This window comes from Ursus arctos, unplaced genomic scaffold (genome assembly GCF_023065955.2).
Source record: "Ursus arctos isolate Adak ecotype North America unplaced genomic scaffold, UrsArc2.0 scaffold_1, whole genome shotgun sequence".
Lineage (NCBI taxonomy): Eukaryota > Metazoa > Chordata > Mammalia > Carnivora > Ursidae > Ursus > Ursus arctos.
In genome coordinates, this window is record NW_026622763.1 from 67,669,860 (window position 1) to 67,692,544 (window position 22,685).

The 22,685-nt window shown below is 38.8% G+C and overlaps 1 protein-coding gene across 2 annotated transcripts in view; it reads right to left on the reverse strand.

Moving 5' to 3' along the window:
* The window catches only part of STAT4 (signal transducer and activator of transcription 4), an 87,064-nt gene extending 64,701 nt beyond the window's left edge, over positions 1-22,363 (reverse strand). For both annotated transcript variants that reach the window (XM_026492300.4, XM_057303602.1), the window contains exons 1-3: positions 22,271-22,363; positions 19,257-19,385; positions 17,803-17,947 (exon numbers count right to left, since the gene is read on the reverse strand). In XM_026492300.4, coding sequence (XP_026348085.1) covers positions 17,803-17,947; positions 19,257-19,384 — 273 coding nt within the window. In that variant the 5' untranslated portion in view covers position 19,385; positions 22,271-22,363. The remainder of the gene's footprint in view (positions 1-17,802; positions 17,948-19,256; positions 19,386-22,270) is intronic.
* Positions 22,364-22,685: the final 322 nt, after the last annotated feature.

Below are 22,685 nucleotides of genomic sequence, written 5' to 3' on the forward strand. Positions count from 1 at the left end.
TTCTTGGGGGGGGGTCTAAAAATGTTCTCTGATTTTACATACTAGGTCCTTTGTTGCTGAGCAGGGCTACGTGAAAAGGTCAGATAAGACTGTGTCCATTCCATAGTGCTGCTTAATACTTACAGGAGTAAGGGATTAGTCAAATGGGACTAATGAACCTGTGTTCATGAAACCTGTGGTTCAAATGAACAGTATGGTCAAGGAAAAAACTTTGAATGTTGGATCATCAGAAAAACTTCATTTGCTTGAAATGTACTCTGCTCCTAACATGAAACCCTTTGGTAAGGGCCATAACTGACAGAATGGAAATCTTTATGGTTCCCTTTCACTGTGTTCATTCCCAAGGTGAAGCAAAGATCACAGGTGCCCTTTGTCCACTGGTGTTGACAAGAAGTAAAAAGTGTGATGACGCAAAGCTTTTAGACCGATGACCTGGTACCACCTTTCTCTACGGGATCATAGCACCCATTACATTCCAAACTGGACTCACATGTCCCTCATGAGTTGGTCTGGTTGCTATACAATTACTTTGCAATCTGAAGTTTTGATAAAGAAGAATCAGCTCAGTAATAAATAATAATGAAAACCAGTAATAATAAAAAATAGCCTAATAAAACTTCAGCAATGTTACTTTAGGTCAGAACCCTGGGTAGCCTAGAAAATTATCTTCTAATAAAATGACTGTAGATATACATTAAATTAGAAGGAATAACCTCATAGGAAAGTTTTGTAAAGCATATTATATTCAATTTAGATCAAGGTGGCATGTTTTAGAAATGGTCCACGATGGCTAACTTTCCTAGTGAAAGCAGGGCACCACGGGAGCCTACTCACAAACTCAGCTCCAGTGTAATTACGTGCAATTATTGAACTCCACTTGGGCACATCACACACATCACGAGGGCACATACCCAACATCAGCAGTGCTCCTGGCAGAGAACACCCTCAATGCATATTTGTTGAGTGACTGAATGACTAAATAAATGAAAATAAATGTTCTCAGACGAACTTCTCACAAATGACAAGAGACTTGAGGGGGAGAGTAAATAAATCTTTGGGAATCTATTATTTCCTCTAGAAAAGCAACTCCTATATCCCCTCCTCTTAAAGTGGCAAAGAATGATGAGCTCTATGTGAGATCTCCACGAGATTTTTTTTTTTTTTTTTTGCATTACTTCGGGCAACGAGACTCAGTCTTAGCTACACATTATAATCACCAGAGGAGATTAAAAAAAAAAAAAACCCAATCGTAACAATCTCTGAGGTGGGGCTGAGCATGGCTGATTTTTCCACGTGTGTCTGATGATTCTAATAAGCAATGTTCAGAACACCAGTTTTCCCAAACTAGTCTGATCATAAGAATCACAATCCACAATCCGCGCTCATTCCTGAGCGATATCAAGGGTTTTTAATCTCTGCCAGTTTGGAAGATAAAAAGTGACCTCTGCTTTGTTTGACAGAGAAGCACTCGTTTCTAATTCTTTAAGGCTGTGTGACTTCAAATTTCACCTCCCATAGAGCTGCCGTTGCGTCTAATTTAGTGTCAACACACAAGTAATTTATTGTAGGGCTATTTTCCAGGCTATCCTGGGGCATTTCCTTTTGTCCTGAAATAATACTTCTCCAGCTTTCATTAGACTATATCTTTACTACTGTTAAGTCGATTCTCATCTATCTAAAGGAATTGCAGCGTGTGATTAAGTGTCAGGATGAGCTCTTTGGACACCGAGGGCCGTGGGAGTGCAGAGGGAGAGAAATCGATGTGAATTTTAATGACACATAGAGAGGACTAGGGCTGGAGCTTGGTGGATGCTGGGAAGTCAGGGGAGCCTAGTCCTGGACAGAGGGCAGGACAAGTCACGAGCAGAGGGTCTATTCTAAGGATAGGAAATACCCATATTCTAAGTCCACCACTGCTCCCTTTTCTTCTGATGCTTCTGCTTGGGACGCGTCTCTCCGCTGTAAATCCTCGGACCCGATCTCTCCAGTCCGTACTCCCAAACCCTATCCTTGACCTGCTCTATCAGAACTGGAAATGGGGAGCTCAAAATCTGCATTTTTAAAAGTTCCCTAAGTGATTTTTATAATGAAACATTAACTTAGGGGATGAATCTACACAACTCAAGAGGAAGACAGATGGGACAGTATGTCCCCCAAAGAGAACCAAATGCAACAAAATAGTGCTTGTGTCTAAATAAATCAGATATACCATTTTTCATTTATCAAACTGGCAAAGATTAAAACACTTTGTACCACTCAGTGTTGATGATGGAATGAGCTTTTACACACTGCTGGTGGGAATGTGAATTGGTACATTACTAAAGGACAATTTGGCAATTCTTATCAAAGCCTTAGCATTTTTCATATGCTTTGACATAGTAATTCCACTTTTAGAAATTTATCCTAAGGCTGTAGTCTCAACACTGGCAATTTATCAGAATTGCTGGTGAAGCTTTTATGAACTACAACTTTCTGGGTCTCACTCCCTGCAGATTCTGATTCTGTAGACCTGGGTGAGTTCTGGGAATCTGGGTTTTGAAAATGCTGATGTAATTTGGGCTTATTTTCTTAATTGCAAGTAATAAAAAAGTTTTAAAAAATTGGTGAGAGCCCCCATCCACCGTTTTCTCCCCTCACTCCCTGTGGGCAATCACACTGGACATATTTTTTGTTTTTCCACTCAATAACATATATTGTAGTCATCCTTCCATTTCAGGATATACAGATCTAATATTTTAATAGTTATTGTATGTTGAAATAATTCAACGTATTTAACCACTGTGGACATTTCAAGATGGACATTTGAGATCATTTTTACATTTTTGTTGTTATAAATAACAAAAACATGAACATCTTGTATGGACAGCCTTCTCTTTACCTATGTGAGAATTTCTATAGGATAAACATTCAGAAATGGAACTGCTGAGTCACATCAAACTTTGATACTGACAAACTGCTTTCCAAGATGGTTTTACCAAATGTAGCAGACAAACCTGCCACTAAAACTCCTTCCTCCTGACAGGATGCAGTAAGCCCTTGGAAGTGGGAAATGGCAGCCCACTCAGAAATTACATTTCTTAGCATTCCTTGCATGATGCAGGAGGCACACAACTAGTTCTTCCTAATGGAAAGCAGATAGAGCATGTCATTTCTAGGCCACGGAATCCCAGATATGGCTGTGACTTCATGCTCCTTCTCTTCGTGTCCTGTCTGTCTACAAAGACATCCAGTCCCCTTTGGAATAGACGAGCTACACTATGGAAGGAACTTGGATCCTTGAATTGCAATGAAAAGGAAAAGAATAAAATATTCTTAACCACATAATAACCAAACATTAGACTGTTGTGTGCATGACAAATAAAATCCTATTGTCTGTTCTTTAATACAGTAACTAGCGTTATCCTCACTCATGTATCAGTTTACATTCATGGCAACAGTGAATATCAGTATTAAAAACAACTCTGCAGGGGCGCCTGGGTGGCTCAGTCAGTTAAGCATCTGACTTCAGCTCAGGTCATGATCTCAGGGTCCTGGGATCCAGCCCCAGAAGCCCTGTGTTGGGCTCTGCACTCAGTGGGGACTCTGCTTCTCCCTCTGCCTCTCTCACTGCTCATGTTCTCTCTCTTAAATAAATAAATAAATAAATAAATAAATAAATAAAATCTTAAAAAAAATAAAAACAACTCTACAGGTGATTTTGATGCATGGAGTTAAGACCCACTGTCCCCCCACCCCACCAAAAAAAAGATCCACATCCCAACAGAATACTCATGAATATGAATGGGTTTTTGACAAAAAGTATGTGTACTTCACTTGATTATATTGGTGAAAAACTGGAAAAAAAGTAATAAATGTCCAATTAATAGGTGAATACAAATGATGCTGAAAAAGAATATTTAAAGGCATAGAATGCCATTCCATGATTATTTGATCATTTCAGTGAATGCATTAAGCTTCAGCAGGAGGTGAGTAAAATAATATTAATTTTTAAAATAAATTAAAATACATATGTAAGTAGAAATATCAGCAGGAAATATACTATAACGTTAACAGTGGTTAGCAGTTAAAGATGGGATTACAGATGAAGTTTTTCCTTTTCACTTATCTTTGATTTTCTAAATTTTCTTTATTGGATCACCTTTGTAATAAGAAAGTTCTTTCAAAATTGGTTGGTATGGGGCACCTGGGTGGCTCAAGTGGTTGAGCGTCTGACTCTTGGTTTCGGCTCAGGGGTCGTGATCTCAGGGTCATGAGATCCAGCCCTGCTAGAGTCAGTCTCCACCCTCAATGGTGCATCTGCTTGAGATTCTCTCTCCCTCTGCCCCTTTCCCCACTTGCACTTTCTCTCTTTCCAATAAATAAATAAATCTTTAAAAAAATTGGTTGGTATGATATTAACCTACATCAGCTCAATAGCTTATGAAAGTTGGCTCCCTCTGAGAGGAGACCTGAAACCAACGCTTATCACAAGTCCTCATATAGAGCAGTTTATCAACCAGCACATGCTTGTTAATTGATTGACAAGTTTGGAGATTAGGACCTGTATGTAGAGCTAAAAAGAGTTATAAACAGCTACAGACATAAGATATTAATAGTTGCCCAAATACAGTTTCTCTCTTCTAATGCCTGAAGAACTAGTATTTAAAAATGAGAATCAGTCTTCCATTCACTGAGAAGTTCTTCCATTGACTGTTAAGTGAACAATGAGAAAATGGGTGTAATTAACAGAAGAGTGACAAAAGAAGCCCCTTCCTGATGACCATGTTGTTAAGGCTTTGGAAAGGCTCTGAAGTCTGTGCATATAATACCCTTCCCTAGAGATTTTAAATAACAGGAAACAGACTGAGGTGGTACAGTTGTGGTTTTAAAACCCAAAAGATGGGACACTCTGGGGGCCCTTCTTTGCTCTTTGATTTCTTGCTTATAGATGAGAATGTAGGAGGGGAGAATGAGTGGTGTTAGATTCCAATTATAGCACTTAAACATGACAAACAAATGTTAGATGTGGGGTTTTAAATTTCGTTGTGCTTATAAAGATGAAATGGAGTAAGAATTGGAAACTAATGGCCCATTTCTATAGGACTGATTAAATTATGGTACGTCCATAAGATGTGAAAGATCTACATAAGAACACTGTAAAACACTGCTGAGAGAAATTAAAGACCTAAATAAATGGATGTTTCATGTACTTACCAAGGACTGGGGCAGTGCTAACGGGAAATGAGAGATGCTGGTTGAGGGTTCAAAGGTGTAGTTATGGGGGATGAATAAGGCAGCATGAGGACTATAGTTAATAATACTGTACTGAATATTGGAAATATGCTAAGAGTGTGTGCTCTTATCACACACGCAAAAATGGTAACTATGTAAGGAAATGATATGTTAATTGTCTTGGCTGTAGTATTTCATTTCATTTCATTATGTGCAGGCATATCAAATCATCATGCTGTATACCTTAAATATATACAACTTAAAACATATCTTTATTTCTTTATAATATATAAAGAAGAAAACTAGGTTGTGCTTTGTATCCCATCTGGTAACTCAGCTTTGGAGAACAAAAGAAGAGGTAATACTTTCAACTCATTTTATAAGGTTAGTATAACCTTGAAAGCAAAACCAGAAAAGGACTGAAAAAAAAAAAAGATATATCTGCAATTAGATGTGAATCCTATATAAAATATTAGCAAGTAACTATAAACAGCAGTATATAAAAATCAAAGAGTTTATCTCAGGAACATAACAATGGTTCAATATAAGAAAATCTATGTCACACACACTAAGTGTAGATTAAAAGAGATAAGTATATAATTATCTTAATAGATTCAGAAAAATCATTGGATAAAATGTGATATTCATCAAGATTTCTAAAAATCTCTGTAAACCAGGATTATAAGGGTATTTCCTTAACATCACAAACCTACAGCAAGCATTACCTTAATAAAACATTTCACCTGTTATGACTGCTTCACTTCAATATTGTAATGGAATTCTTAACCGATAAGAGAAGAAAAAGAAATAAGCATGAAACTTGGAAGAGAATAAATCTCTCCTTACTGCAGATATGATAGTCTGGAGAAAATAAAAGAGTTTGCATAAAGCTGGAATCAATAAGAGAGTTCAAGAAGATTTGTATTCAAACATCAGTTATACTCCTATTGATTAGCAATAATCATATGGAAAAGATTTCATTCTTTTTTATGACTCAATAATATTCCACTGTGTGTATACAGTATATATTTATATACTATACCATATATATATATGGTATAGTATGTATATATATATATATATATATATATATATATATCTCACATCATCTTTATTCGTTCATCTGTCAATGGACACTGGGGCTGCTTCCATAGTTTGGCTATTGTAAATAATGCTGCAATAAACATGGGCTGCATATATCTCCAGGGATAAATTTAAGGAAAGATATGCTGTAATTTTATAGGAAGTTTAAAAGCAGCGTTGAAGAACATGGAAGACCTGAATAAATGTATCACTGACCCTTGAACATGAGTTTGAACTGCATGGGCCCACTTACATAAGTTTTTTTTCAATAAATATATTGGAAAACTTTTTGGAGATTTGCAGCAATTTGAAAACACTCACAGATGAACCACATGGCCTAAAAGTATCAGAAAAATTAAGATAAAGTATTTTTAGAGAGTGCTGATTTCAACAAGAAAATCTTATCATACAAATTTTGCTTATGGGCGCTAAATTGCATTTCCAATAATGACATGACATTTGCTGCATTTCGTTAGGGATACTCATTGCAATAAGGCAATAATCATTTTTTCAATGTCAGCTCAACTCTTCATTTATTAAACAAGACACTGAGCCCTACTATGCTCTGGGCTCTGTGTTAAGCACTAGAGATGCAAAGATGAATGTGCTCAAGGAGCTCTCAGTCTTGTGGAAGAGACAGTTAAGTACGGAGACACATTACTTCCACTCACTTCCCATTAACTTCCTGCTGCAACTCCACTTAGAGTTGACCAAACTCATCTTGCTTTCCCACTTCCTTCCCCAGACCTAATCTTCATTATGCATCAATATCCACATGATAACCCAAACTAAAGCCCTCAGTCATCGCTTATTTCTCACTCACACATTTCCTATCTGTTCACTCATTACATGCCAATTCTTTGAACAAATTACTTCACAACTCCAGCCCATTTATTTTCCGTCCCCACTGCCACTGCCCAGCATCCTGTTTCCTTTCCTTTTAGCTACTGCAATAATGTCCAAATGTCTCCATGCCCGTTTCCACCTCTGCCATACTATCCTCCACACTGTTCCATCAAGTCTCTCTCTCTGTCTCTGTCTCTATCTCTACCTCTTTTTCTGTGAAGACTTTTTATTGTTCACGGAAAGAAATACAAGAATCTAAAGGAGAAGATGTGATGAGCTGATGGTGTGTTGAGCTACAGAGAACCAATGAGATATTAATTTTTTTCCAAAGTAAATCCTGACAGATATGAGGTAAGTTATGAGAACCTGGTTAAGTATGAAAGTCCGCTAGCCATTTATGTTTCTCACTCCCATATCTTTCCACCGAGAGAAAGTTCACAGATTAGATGATAGAAAATACGAACCTTCTTAAAAACAGATAGACAAAGGGTCTTCCCATTTTTTAGCCACCAACATACTTCTTGGCTATCCATACCACATTAGCACCTCATTTTACACTTGGGAGCCCACTCAGCAGCTGGGAGTAAGATCTATGTCCTCGAGGAAAGTAGCAAATCAGAGGATTATGGTAATAGAGTGGGCTGCCAAGTACTTGTCTTTGGATCCTCATTTTTGGGGAGAAGTGGAGGGGAGAGATAGGTATCAATTGGGCAAATCTTTTGTCTATCAGTCATCTCTGGAAAAAGCAATTATGCAAGCGTGGAGGGTGCGTGGTGGCTTAGGGTGAAAACCAACTTCTTTTCCAATTATGAACATCTCATTGATAAGTTAAAATGGATGCCTTTAAAGTGGTTTGGATCAGTTAAAGGCAATCAGTCAATGTCTGTGAACTAAAATTAGCTATCTACTAAGTTCGGATATCTACTTGATCATTACTCAGTCAAACCACAATTTTAAATATAAACATAAATTGGTTTCAAGCTAACAATTGGTTTCTAACTTGTTGACAAGTGGATTTGTTTTTGCTCCAATTTGTATGCTTTTGTTTATTAAACCAACTTCTGCAAAATGTACATAGAAGTGTTTCAAAAAGCAAATGTTTAAGGTAACAAGTTTTATGAACTGTCTTGGTTTTGGTTAAGTATCTTTTTGGAAAGCGTCTAGGTCACCATGGATTTAGACCAGTATAGACAGCTTTCCTATGGGTCTTCATCTTCATGTGATAGGGACAACTAAAATAGAAAACTTAAAAAAAAAAACCAACAAAAAACTGTTGGCAGAATGACGCAATTCTCCTACTTTTAAAGTGAGTATCTGCCCAATTTTTTCTTCACAACCACCACGACACCCATAGCAAAAGAAACCAAGGAATAATAAAAGTCAACATGTGACTCTAAACATCCTCATCTCCTCTTTCTCAGCTAGCATCTGTGCCTCTACCCACTTTCCCAATGGCATGGTTAGTCATCACACTACAGGCTGTAGCAATCCTTTTTTCTTCTTGGTCGCGGCTGCTCACTCTGGAGTTGGCAGCTCCTCTCTGAACTTCTGCTATCGTCCATCAGGCCAAAAGATTTACAGGCCACATCCGTGTGTGTGGAGTTTCCATGTCAGCTCCTGGACAGATTATGTGGGCTTCCTGTTTCCCAAACCAAGGGTTGGACTTGACTTTTCATCATCTGAATAGTTTAGTTTTTGTTTTCCTTTGACACACAACTGTTTTTGTATTAAGAAAAATAAAATGTATTCAATCTCTGGCTCAGTTCTCTAAATTCAAATGATTTGAGGAAAGGAAATATAGGGACAGGAATGAGAAAAGAAAATACTTTCAACCTTAGGAGAATTTTCTAATATTTCTTTGCCTATAGTAGATAAGGGGGCAGGTCATCCTAGAGAGAAAGCTAGCTCTGGATATGTTTTCAGTTATAACATATATTTACGCCACACTTTGGCTTAAAAACTTTTGACTGCTCCCCATTGCCAAAGTCCAAACAGCTCAGCATGGCATTCAAGATCCTCATATGACCTCCTTTTAATGCTTTAAGTGCCTAGCTTGTTTGAGGATAGGCATTCTTGCATTTTGTTCCTATTGGTTTTTTTTTTTTCCCCTCTGTATATGATTTCCTTTCTTCCTTTCTTCTCTTCTCTTCACAGCCCTGAATCATCCTTCTAGAATCAGCGCAAATGTTCCCAACTCTGCCAGTAATGATTGTAGATGCTTCTCCCATGGTGCTTACACCACTGCATCATAAATATTTATTTGCCCTTTTGTCTCCATTCTAAATCACAAACTTTTTGAACATCAAGGTTTTATCTATGTCCTCTTCACCTTGTATGTTCAGGAATCAATACAGCCTGATGTTAAAATTCATATGATGAAACCAATAGTCAGTCAACAAATATCTATGCAGTAGATACAGTATACTCCAAAGCAAATTATATGAGCCTCACTCTCAAAAATCCAAACTGCCATTTGGAATAAAAAAAACCCATATGTGCACTATACACAAAATCATTATTGCATAAAGAAGCTCTGGCATACACTTCAAAGAGGATCAGAATTCAGAGAAAGGACAAATGACTACGGACTCGAGTAATAAACTGGTAGAGAAGACAATAAGGAGGGAGAACAATCCAGGCAGGCTTGGATGAGATAAGAGAAAGGCCTGGAGGACTATACACAAAATGATTCATGAATGAAATTTCAGGGGGGAGGATCTTGAGTTGATCATGCTGGATTCTAGTTCAGCGCGGTGTGCACAGGACAAGGAATGGCACTGCACACCATCCGCCTTCTGTTGACTATCCCAAGTTATGCAGCAAACAAAATCTCGATAAATAATTCACGTTCCATCTTCGACAGCATGATATGCAGGCCTCTAAGCCTATGAGATATAAGCGTTGTGACACTGGCACCGAGTAATTATCTCAGAGGAAAACAGATTTGGGGTGTGTGTGCAGGGGACTTGGGGAAATAACCGTGGAGTGAATGACAAACTGGCTCCCCTTATGAGCAACAGGTGACGTGAACGACTGGACCCTCCACTCAGCTCTCTCAGAGTTAATCCAAAGTGGTGATACCGGGTTGTTTTCAGGTCATAGGTTGAGGTCACCCCTTCACTTCTCTTTACTTGTGGTATACAGAGGGGAAGGAAGAGGAGTGAACCGAGAAAGTAGCAGGAGTTAGAGGGTAAGATCTGGCAAATTCAGAGTAGATTAGCAGTTAAAGCAGCTTTTTTTTCTCCCTTCCTATTGCAAAAATGTTTCTAATCCTCCACCTTGTCATGTTAAAAATCTCACTTCAGCTGATAACTCAGGACCAACAATAGGATTTTTGCAGCCTTGGGTGAGAAGGAACCTACCATCTGCTCAACTTTCGAGGAGCTTTCAGCTCTAGCCCATATTTTTGTTCAGGCAAACACAAATGAGAAACCCTCTGAGGAAGAGGCCACAGTGATGCAGAGAGCAGAACTTGTGAGATGTGGGTTACACTTGTAAGTGCCCCCTCACCCACGGGGTCTAAGACTCTCATTAACAGAATCCTTACCCTGGTCGGCGAAAAATGGTTGGTGGGTGGTGGGTTGTTAACCACAGAGTTAACGCCAAAACCCTGAACACAGCCTTCTAATTGTTGGAGATGTTTTTTCTATTATCAGACAAGCTTGCTGATGCCTGCTTCCCCTTACTTCCCTAACACTAATTTTTGAGGAGTGGCTATAGAAGTTCCTCTAAATTAAAAACCAAAACATAGGGGGTGTGAATTGTTTAGACTGTAAGCTTCATGACTTCCTCCAATAGTATCTCTAGTGCTTAAAATGTGACTGGTAACACAGTAAGGACTCATTCAATGTGTGTTGACCAAATAATAAGATTGCTATATAATTTTTATAAAAAATAAGCCCAGTACAAAGTGACACAGAAAGTATGAAAATGAAAAGATGAATTCATTTACCAATTGGCAAATGGTAATAAAAGAAAACCACACCATAAATTTCAAGATGAAAAACAGCAAGCGTATCAAAGAAGGATATTTGAAGTTGGTTTTTTAAAGTTTAATTCACCAACATCGTCTTGTATCTATGCTCCCCATGACATAGTAACAGGTACAGAAAGCCAAAGCTTCTGAAGTTAAGAAGTGGTGATAAATCCACAAAAATAGAAAAAGACTTCAGTATGTTAATTTCTCTCTTTTTTAAAAGATTTTATTTATTTGAGAGACAGAGACAGCAGGAGCAGGAGTGGAGACGCAAAGGGAGAAGGAGAAGCAGGCTCACTGCTGAGCAAAGAGCCCAACACAGGACTCCATCCCAGGACCCCGGGAACACGACCTGAGCCGAAGGCAGACACTTAACCAACTGAGCCACCAAGGTGCCCCTTCAATATGTTAATTAAAAAAAAAAAAAACCACGGAATTTTCTAATAGTTCTCCCCAATTTCCTCTTGACTCACAATAGTCCGTCCAACAGCCAGAGTGAGCTTTTTAAAACAGAGAGCAGTTCATGTTACACCCCTGCTCAGACCTGTCAATGGCTTCCCGTTACACTCAGAATAAGATCTGGATTCCTTGCCAAGGCCTCCCAGGCTTCTCTACAAGACGGCTCCCACACACCGCTTTGATCTCATCATCTTTTGTTATTTCATGTTTTGGATACAATCCACAATTTGTCTAATAACTGCTGAGGTTTGTCCATTTAACAGACATTATTTGGATTTTTTTTCTGATAACTCATTTTATGCTTCCAATTTAATTTTACAGATTCTAAACATTTTTTTTATTCTTTCTATTTTCACTTACAGTGGTACTTTTGAAATTTTACCATGCATGCTTAACATCTGTGTTCAATTTCTTTCAGTAGTATCTATGTGGTGAATTTTCTATTTTGCATAATAATTTAGCTGGGTATAGAATTTTAAGTTGATGGATATTGTATTCCAGCTCTGTAAAGAAATTATTCTACTCTTCTCTCTCTTGTGTTTTAAATTTGGCTTTCAGTTTGTCTCTCATTTCTGTGGTAATATATTTGTTCTCTCTTGCTACTTTTGGGAACTTTTCTTTCTTTCTGATGTCCTTTATGCTTGAGATCTGTATTTCTAGAATCCAAGAATGTATGACAGTCGTCAGTGCAGCTCTTAATTTACAGTTAAAAAATTTGGGGGGTTTCTATAATTTCTTCTAATGTGATGAGCTTACCTATGCAACTGAAAGTCTGTTACATTTTATCTAGCATTTCTATGTACTTTTTGTGGGGTTGTTTTTAAATTTATCTAGAAATTATTAGTCAATACTGAGATTATAGCCTATTTCAAAATGAACAGTGAAAGCACTACATATTAAAGTATAAAAATACATCTCAAAAACATATAGGGTTAAATTTATTTATAGGGAAAAAAGAGAAAGCCTCAAAATAAATAAAGCACTTGAAAAAAGAAGTCAGAAAAAGAACAAAAAATTAAACTGAAGAAGTAAGATGGATACACCACCGGATTGATATGTGATATATGACCACTATGAGTATGAACAAGGATATGGAGCCAGGACTCTTACTCTATTAGGAGAGTGTAAACTGGTCTTGCCATTTTGGAAAACAATTTTGGCATTATCTAGTGCAATTAAAGATGTACATACTCCACGATCCGGCAATTCCACTCCTAGGTATCTATCCTAGAGAATTTCATGTACATTTCATGCACCAAGGAGCACACACAAGAACGTTCAGCCCAACATCATTTGAAATAGTGAATGAATACTAGAAGTAACCCACATGCACATCAACAGTAAGACGGCTAGGCTGTGATATGTTCACACAATGGACTACTAGGTAGCAAAGAAAATGAATAAACTGCTGCTGCACACATCAACACGGTTCAATCTTAGGAACAAGATTGAGTGAAGAGAGCAAATTGTCAAGAATAATGTAAGACTGAGTAACTTGCAAACCTATACACTGTGTCGTCTAGGGATGCTGACATATGCGGTAAAACTATAACAAAAAGGAAGAGACTGATAAATGCAGAATTTAGATTGTGGTTACTCTGGATGGGAAGAAAGCAGAGTGGAGTTGGAGAGAGGGCACAGGAGACTTCCAAGATTCTGGTAACCACTGGGGACAAAGTGTCAACAGCCAGCCTTCTATCCGCATACGTACGTATAGATGTCTGGAATGACACTCATCAAATATTAATGTGGTTACATGCAGGCAGTAGATTTTGGATTATCTCATATTTTCTTTGCATTTTTTCTGTATTACTTTAATCTTTTTATTATAAATATGCACCATTTTAATTTTTTTTTTTTGAGAGAGAGTGTGCACACACACACGGGGAGGGAGGGACAAAGAGAGAAGAGAGAGAAAACCTTAAGCAGACTCTATACACGGAGCTCAAGCCCACGACCCTGAGATCATGACCTGAGCCAAAATCAAGGGTTGAACTCTTAACCGACTGAGGCACCCAGGTGCCCCCACTTTAATTTTTTTACTGTCATTCTGAGGGAGAAAGATAGAGAGGAAGGTTCTTATAGACTGCATATTCTGTTTCCTTAATTCGAATGGTATAGTCCTAACCCTTAATGTGATGCTACTAGGAGGGGGAGCCTCCGGGAGGTGATTGGGTCATAAGGGTAGAGCCCTCATGAATGGGATTAGCATCTTTATAGAAGAAAACCTAGAGATTTCTCCCCACTTGTGCCATGTGAGGTCCAGTGAAAAGACAGCTGTGTCTGAACCAAGAAACTGAATCAGACACCGAATCTGCCAGCACCTTGAACTTCCTTGCCTCCAGAACTGTGAGAAATAAATGTCTGCTATTTAAAATCCACTCAATCAATTATATTTCTGTTATAGCAGCCTGACCAGACAAAGATACAGTGAGGAAGATGAATAAGGAAAAGAGGCTTGTGATAGAAAGCCCAAGAACAAAGATCCAGCTACCAAGCTTCTAGGCATTTACCCAAATGGGTTGAAAACTCATGCCCACCCAAAAATCTGCACACGAATGTTAATATCAGTTTTATTTGTAATTGCTAAAAATGCATCAACAAACTATAGTACATCCATACAAGGGAATATCGTTCAGCAATAATATTACTAAGCGAAAGAAGCAATCTGAAAAGTCTCTAGACTGTATGATTCCAACTATATCACAGTCTGGAAAATGCAGAATAGAGAAAAAGTAAAAAGATCAGTGGTTGCCAGGAGTTTGGGGTAAGGAAGCGGAGGATGAATTAGTAGAGCAGAGGAGATTTTAGGGCAGTAAAACTGAAATGGTGGATATATGACATGTTGCATTTGTCAAAATCCATGGGCTTGGACAGCACAAAGAGTAAACCCTTATGTAATCCTGGACCATAAGTTAATAATAATGTATCACAATAGGTTCATCAATTGTACCAGATGTATGACAGCAATGCAAGGTGTTTCTAATAGGGGACACTGGGGAGAGGCAGGTAGAGAGGGAGTATAGGGGAACTTTCTGTACCTTTCACTCAACTTTTCCATAAATCCAAAACTGCTCTAAAAAAATAGTCTATTCATTTAAAAAAAAAAAAAAAGCCTAAGAACAAGGCAAAGCATTCTTGAAATATCTAGGGCAGGTATTTCTTTTTAGCAAATTCTAAGCTTACCACATTCTTTAGAATTTTTTAATGCTTTTAACACCCCTGGGGTACATACGAGTGTGATTCTGCTCATACTGCTGAGGAAACTGAGGCCAGAGAGTGTAAACATCTTGCCCCGGGCTATACAGCAAGTGTGTCCCAGAGCCAGGATTCAGCCTGAGGCAGTCCTAGCTCCTGGCCTTGACCTGAAGCTGCCTCCCCTTAAAGAGGCAAAGGCGAGCTGGACATCAGTGTTCAACTGCTTCCCACCTCAGAGTAAATTATAATATTGAAAGTGGAGACCTCAGCTGCTCTGTAAAGAACTAAAATAAATCTGCCTTACACTGGTTTAATTCCCCTGGAATTGTATCGTTTGCTCTTTTTTTGCTGTAATAGTTAAATGGATGTAATAGTTAAATGCATGGATTGCATTTAAAATCTCAGAGGATGAAAATGTTCAAACCAGATGAGCAAGGTGTCAACAGTCATTTGATAGGAGGTTTTTTTCTCTTTTAATTCTTGGGGAAGCAGGGGGTGTTGTTTTATCAAAAAGACTTGTCAAAAAAAAAACCCCAAAAAATAAACAATAGTGGGAATATAATATATTAAAAAGAAACATAAAATGCAGGCTTGTTTAGGTCTACAACCATAGTTGACAATGTTCTCTATTACTATTTTTTACTGTATTCTGAACAAATACAAATACCCAATAAGTTTGGCTTATAAAATGAAGGAAAGAGCAAGTGTTTTGTCAATTCAAAATATCTTAACCAACCAACTGTTTTTTGAGTTCCTAGTTTGTAGGAAAACCACAGTGGGTAACAGAGGGAGTAGGGAGGTCAAAAAAGGAGGTCAGGCATTTACTTCAAAGAGCTTGTGACCTGCTTAGACACATCCAGCACAGGTGCTGGTTATCTTGCAACCCGTGCTCCATGAAGGATGAGGGTGAAGGTTTCACTCACGCACTGGGATACCCACACGTCCCCCAGGAATGACTGGGAACTGGGTTGGAATGAAAGATGTGGCACGCATTCCTAGCCATGGAAAGAGTCTCAGAGTCTTTGAAGAGTGAGTCTGGTATGTTTGGGAATAAGGAGATCTATTTTTCTGGGTCAGGGATGTCGAGGAGCATGGGGCAGTTTGTTGGGAAGGGTCTACAGAGATAAGATGCTGGAGGGCCGGTGACAAACACAGAAGAGTTTTTGCTTGAGTTGAAATGTGAATGAGAGTTATTGCAGGTTCTTGAACTCCCTCAAAATCTTGTTTCCACCCCCCCATCCCAAAATGACCTGTACATTTACCCTTGATTTGTCCTAAGAAAATCCTGTTCTTTTCCCCATCAACAACAAAAACCATTTATTGGAAACCTTTTTTTTTTTTTTTTGCCAGAATAAAAACTCCAGTCTTCTTTACAATCCTCCAAAATAAATAAGGATCATCCCCATTTACATGAAAAAATGTGAGCATTCAGAAAGATTAAGTGATTGCCCAAGGCCGCATTTTGAGAATTTCAAATTTCAGAATTTCCGAAGACCATGCATCACCCATTTTATTCATCTGTGTCCCTCTGGCCAAGTGACCTGTAGAACCTTTGCTTCTAGGCTGGATAAATATGACTGATACACATATACACAATACACATGCACACATTTTTATTTTAGGCTCTGGGGCCAGTCTCTGCCGCTGCAGCGCAAAGGCAGCCGGAGTCAATACGTAAATGGATGAGCCTGGCCCTGTTCCGCTAAAATACAAAAATTTGAATTTCACGGAATTTTCATGTCACAAACTTATTTATTTTATTTTTATTCTTTTTCAACCACTTAAAAATGTAACAACCTCAAAACAGGCCAGGACTAACTCACATTTGACTTGTGAGTAGCAGTATGCCCACCCCTGTTTTAGGTTTACTGATTGGAGCCCTAAGCTAATGAAGCCAAGGTTAAATGGCTTGTCTCTGTAAGAGACTGCTTGCTTTATGCTGTGAAAAATCCGGTTCTGTTGACAACAAGTTATTTTCCCACCTGGGCCATGTGTTTTGCAAATCTGTAGGGAATTACAAGGGCAAGATGGCTCGGTGCAGTCCATACAATAGGGAAAACAACATATATGCCCCTCCCACAAATGTCAGTAACTTCCAGCACATTTCAATTATAGTCTAGGTAAAATTTTCTAAAAATGTATTCATTGTAACTTTGGGATTTTAAGACTGCCTCACTGAGAAATGGCACATGCGTTTTTCATGTTGTCTAATACACTGTATAGACACTCAGGAAATAGTACAGCAGTTCACATTCAGAGTTCGTCATGTATGTCAGCAACTCTGAGTTTAACTCATATTAGCCTGTCCTTAATTCGTTAGATCCCTGTTTCACTCCATTCATTCATTCATCCCTTTAATCAATGACTATTACACATCTATTATATATTCAGTCTTGTGGCTGGGAATTCAAAGCTGAATACTAAAGTCCACAGTTTGGGGAAGAAGACAAACACATAGAAGTTCCACCGATGTAGTATACACTAAGTGCCACAATACAGATGTGTTGCACGTGTTGTGAAACACAGACCACAGATGGAAGGGCTTTGCCTGGGCGAACCTTTGGAGAGCTAGAGGCTCGGGACCTAGGGCTAGGGGCTAGAGAGTTCCAAGGAACGCTTTGGGAGAAGGTAAGATGTGAATCAAATCTGGAAGGATACAACAACCACGATGCCTCTATCTACAAAAGGGAACTATACTAACTAAACTGTTACATGAGAGAGAAAGGCAAGAGAGGACTGGTGGATAACCATGAACCTGTTATCTTTGAAATCCTTGGTCCAGCATTGTCAAATTTGAACACACAAATCACATACACCCTCCCACTTGTAGTGTATTTCAGATTCAAAATTTCATGAAAAACAAATATTAATACAATAAAACAGAGCATAAAATTTAAAATGATAAGAGAATTCAAATTTTCCCTCTTAAATCTAAATTGAAAATAATATAAGGGTACATATTTGATTTTTTAGCTGAATTTAAGACGCATAAATCCAGACATTTTTGAAAAAGTAGAATGCATTCTCACCTGAAGGACTTTCCTAATTCTTTTTAGATTGTGTATCAAGAGCAGATTTTTCTCTTTGGAAACACGACCTAATTGTTCATCCAGTTGTATTAACAAATTTTGAAAAAGAATTGTTGCCATGGTTTCATTGTTGGAAGCCGCCTCCCTAAAAAACGAAAGTGTTATTAAACGGCAGGAAACAACTTAGTAAAATATCTACTTTTTACCATACTAATTTTAAAAGAGATCAACCTATTCCACAGTGACAAGCATTTAAAGGCTTTTACAAATTAAATTGTATACATCAAAGTAGACTCAACAACACTAATTGTTAGGGAAATGCAAATCAAAACATGAGATACCACTTCGTACCTATTAGGATGGCTATTACTGAAAACCCCAAATAACAAGAGTTGGTGAGAGTGTGGAAAGACTGGGACCCTTGTGCATTGCTGGTGGGAATGGAAAATGGTACAGCCACTGTGGAAAACAGGATGGAGATTTTTAAAAATGTAAGCAGAGAATCACACACAGCAATTCCACTTCTGGGTAGATACTCGAAAGAACCGAAAGCAGGACTTGAACAGATATTTGTACATCAATGTTCATAATAGCTTTATTCACAATAGCCAAAAGATAGAAAAAATTCCAAAGTTAATTGGCAGATGAATAAACAAAATGTGGTACACATCTACCATAGAATATCATTCAGCCTTAAAGAGAAGGAAATTCTGATACATCCTACGTGAATGAACCTTGAAAAAATATGCTAAGTGAAATACATCAGCCACAAAAGCACAAATATTGTGTGATTACATTTACATGAATACCTAGAGTAGTCATATTCAGAGAGACAGAAAATAGAGTGATGGCAGCCAGGACTGGGGTACAGAAACTGAAGAGCTATTGGTTAATGAGGACAGAGTTTCAGTTTGGGAAGATGAAAAAGTTCTTGAGATGGACAGTGCGCAGCAATGTAAATGCACTTGATGCCATTAAACCGTATGCCTACAAATGGTTAAAATGGTAAATGTTATGTTATGTATATTTTATCACAATAAAAAAAGAGGACTATTCAAAGCAAAAAAAATTATTGTACATGACAAACAGATCTTTAAAGAATGATTGTAAAACATAAGAAAAAATAATTATTTACATTGCATCTGTAAATTGAAAATTGAGATAAACAATGGGTTTACTTCTTGGCTTTTTAATATTCAGAAATTACTGGGATTTGGGCTTACAAAAAAACCAAAGCACTGGAAGCACTGAGTTTTCATCTACAACAGATGAAACCAGAAAGGACAATGATTCTCTTCCTTTGGGGAAGCTTTCCAAATCCTTGAAGAAAATTCTTTATCTGAAAGAAGGCATCTACCCAGTCAAAAGCAGATCACAGAATAAATGCACAAGGATAGAGCATAAAGCATTTGTACATCAACCTCTAGGGAAAATACAATAATGTTTGATCATACCAGTCTTGATTTTCAATCCACTGAGCCAACAGATGTCGAATCTCCATAGGAAAGTTGTCATCGTAGAATTGATCCACTTGCTCCAAAAATTTGATTTCTAATTGTTGAACTTGATTCCACTGAGACATGCTATAAATGAAGAGGTAAAATTAGAGTTTAAAAATAATGTTAATAACTGTGGTGTACATTTTTCTCCCTTAGGTTCTTTTTTTTAAGATTTTACTTATTTGAGAGAGAGTAAGCAAGTGAAAGAGAGAGAAAAAGAGAGAGCATGAGCAAGCACAAGCAGGGGGAGGGGCAGAGGGAGAGGGAGAAGCAGACTCCATGCTGAGCAGGGAGCCTGATGTGGGGCTAGATCTCAGGACCCTGGGATCATGACCTGAGCAGAAGGCAGATGCTTAACTGACTGAGCCACCCAGGTGCCCGTCCCTTAGGTTTCAAACCAAGACAGTGTTGTCCACTAGTTAAGTAACTGAAAAAATTTTTCTTTTATAGTCACCTTTTATAAGAAGACAGTAAAGAGAAAATGCTTTCAATCCAAAGATAAAGCCTTCTCAGCTTTTTCCTAAGTCATCCCTAATAAAGGAAAAAAAGTTCTCTATCCCCAAACCATGTTCTGCTTTGCTCTAACCGGAACTCCAGAACTTTCTCCAGAAAGCTTTCACTCCCCCTCAACACCTCCAATCTGTCACACAAATCTGTGTTCTCAACAAACTCCTTTCCTATCCCTTGCTCTCTCTGCATTCTTGACTTTAAGCAACCTGAAGGCAAACATACTCAACTGTACCTTCTCAGACCCTCTTTAGACTTTCTATATGAGGGGCACCCAATAAAAGTTTCTCGTATGTCAAACTACCCAATCCTTTCTTCTTTATTTCAGATTTGTCTGGCTTCCAGAGTCAAACTTATGTTCCTAGACCTTTAGTCAAAGTGGGTCCTAGCTTTATGAAGAGTTTCAAGTACACATTTTTGTGGGCTCTAGTTCTTTCAGTTCAAAATATCTCTGAATCAGTACATATTTATATTTCTCTGTACGATGATCCACTATGACTGGGCAGAGCTTTTATTTTTTATTTTTTATTTTTTTAAAGATTTTATTTATTTATTTGACAGAGATAGAGACAGCCAGCGAGAGAGGGAACACAAGCAGGGGGAGTGGGAGAGGAAGAAGCAGGCTCATAGCAGAGGAGCCTGATGTGGGGCTCGATCCCATAACGCCGGGATCACGCCCTGAGCCGAAGGCAGGTGCTTAACCGCTGTGCCACCCAGGCGCCCCTGGGCAGAGCTTTTAAAGTCGACTTTTCATTAATCTCTGGTGTGCAACTGACGGCAGTTAAACCCTCAGGTTAATTGAAGAAGAAGCCACACTAGGTATGTATTTGGCAGCCTCTCACAAAACAAAAGTATGTGTTTCCCCCACGTTATCCTACTCTCACCAATTTAGAAGCTTTAAACATTTCCTAACTCAGGGAGATTAATACGACATCTTGAAGTTATAGTATTTTACTTTTTCCAAAGTCAAAGTTCTGATAGTTTTATCAGCAATTTTAGATCAAGGAACAAAACTTTTACATGATTAATCACCATAATATTTCGGCCTATCTTGTAGGTAAGTTAAGATTCCCTTTTGCCTACAGCAGGTCGTGGTAACAGATTTCATATATTTCATATACATATTTCTTAGGTTTCAAATGGAACCATTCTGGGGCACCTTTTCCCTGATCTAAATCTATAGAGGAATGTTTTGCTAAAAGAAAGGAACCAGGAAAAGAAATAATGTTTTATTTTCATATCACTTTATATCTTGAAGACCTTTACATGCACCATTCTAGGCATATTGTGGTGTCTCAGTAAGTGTTGTTAAATGAATGGCAATTCTGATGTGGCTGTGAACAGGGCAGGTGGAGAGTAAGTTTTACTCCAACTATAAAAATGGAAAAAAATCTGAGGGACAAGTAAGCAAAATGACTCCTACCCAAGATGCATAGCTCCTAAGGACCGATCTGAGGTCTCCTGCAACCAGACACAGTTGTCTTTGCAGACGCTGCATAGATATATAAATCTCACAAAATTGGAACATTTGTTCCCATGCTATAATGACATTGTCCTGCTATATTCCTGTCAACTTATTCTAGATAACAGTGAGAGAACATGAGCTGAAAATGCATTACAATTGTCATGGCTACTTTTCTTAAATCCTTGCTATGATTTGGATGAAAATCTGTTTTCTAAGAATTAACTGGACTGAACCTGTCCCAAAGTTAGCAAAATTACTTCTAGGACCCGGGTCTACCTTCTAGAGAGCTGAACTTAAGGCTGAAGACGGGAAGGATAAGATATATAGTCCAAGGACCCTCTTCTTTGTTGAAGCCTCTAGAAATGCCTTTAGTCATCCTTAGCTCCCTTCTTTGCTTTCACTCTCAAGTGCTACTTCTCCCATCACAAGAAAACTATAGAACATTTCTTTTGAAAATTGAGTGCCTGTCTATTCGCTTTGAATGTCTGGCCCTAGATAAAGGGGCATTTTGTCACACTGTCTGGGAGCTAATAGTGCTGCACTGGCTCTGTGACACACAGCTTGCAAAGGAGATGACATACCCTAAAATATCACTCCCTCCCATCAAAGCCACAGCCACTGGCTACCCTAGCTCTGGGCTTTTCTCTGAAACCCAGGTACTCAATCTCATGTCAGACATTGTAGCTCAGAGACGCTGGAAGGAAAGTGAAGAGGGGCTCACTTTCTGCACTTCCCGAGGACACACCTCCGCATCAGCCACAAGTGTCCCTCCCACCGTGCAGATTTGGGGGCTGAGCACCCGAGTCTCACCGAGCGCGCGCATCTTTGGATCATGGAGTCGGACGCTATTTAGAATTACCCATCCTCATGTGAGCTAAAGTGAAGCAACTATCACAACACCAAGTGAACAGCACAGCCTCGGCAGCATCCTGCATAAGCACTTCCTGGCCCGTGCTCCTCCGGAGAAGCAACACGAAGGTGTGGTCTGCCTACTTACCTGGCTCTCTCAGCCCAGGTCCCAGGCGGTGTCAAGTCCAAAGTCAGAATCGCCCTTCACAGTCCCCAGGACAAAGCCGCTGACGCCATTGTCAGTAGGGGATTTGCATTTCTCCTCCCACTTGAGGCTTTCCTGTGCGTCAGTGTTAGAGTCTCTGGGACTTTACTTGAGTCGGTTCCCACCCACTCTCTATTCTAGAAATGCTAAAGAGCAGAAACAATCAGGCTGAAGCCCCTTTGCAGGGCGCCCTCTCCTCATCCCCACCAATCACTCCTGTAACTGCAGGTGGCCCAGGGCCCTCAGGAGGTGGGTGGGTAGGTGGGGGCTACACACACCTCTTTTCTTCAGGGGTTTCCCAGACAGTCTGAGACACCCCCGCCCCCCTGCAGACTTACTTGCCTGGAGCTAAATTCCT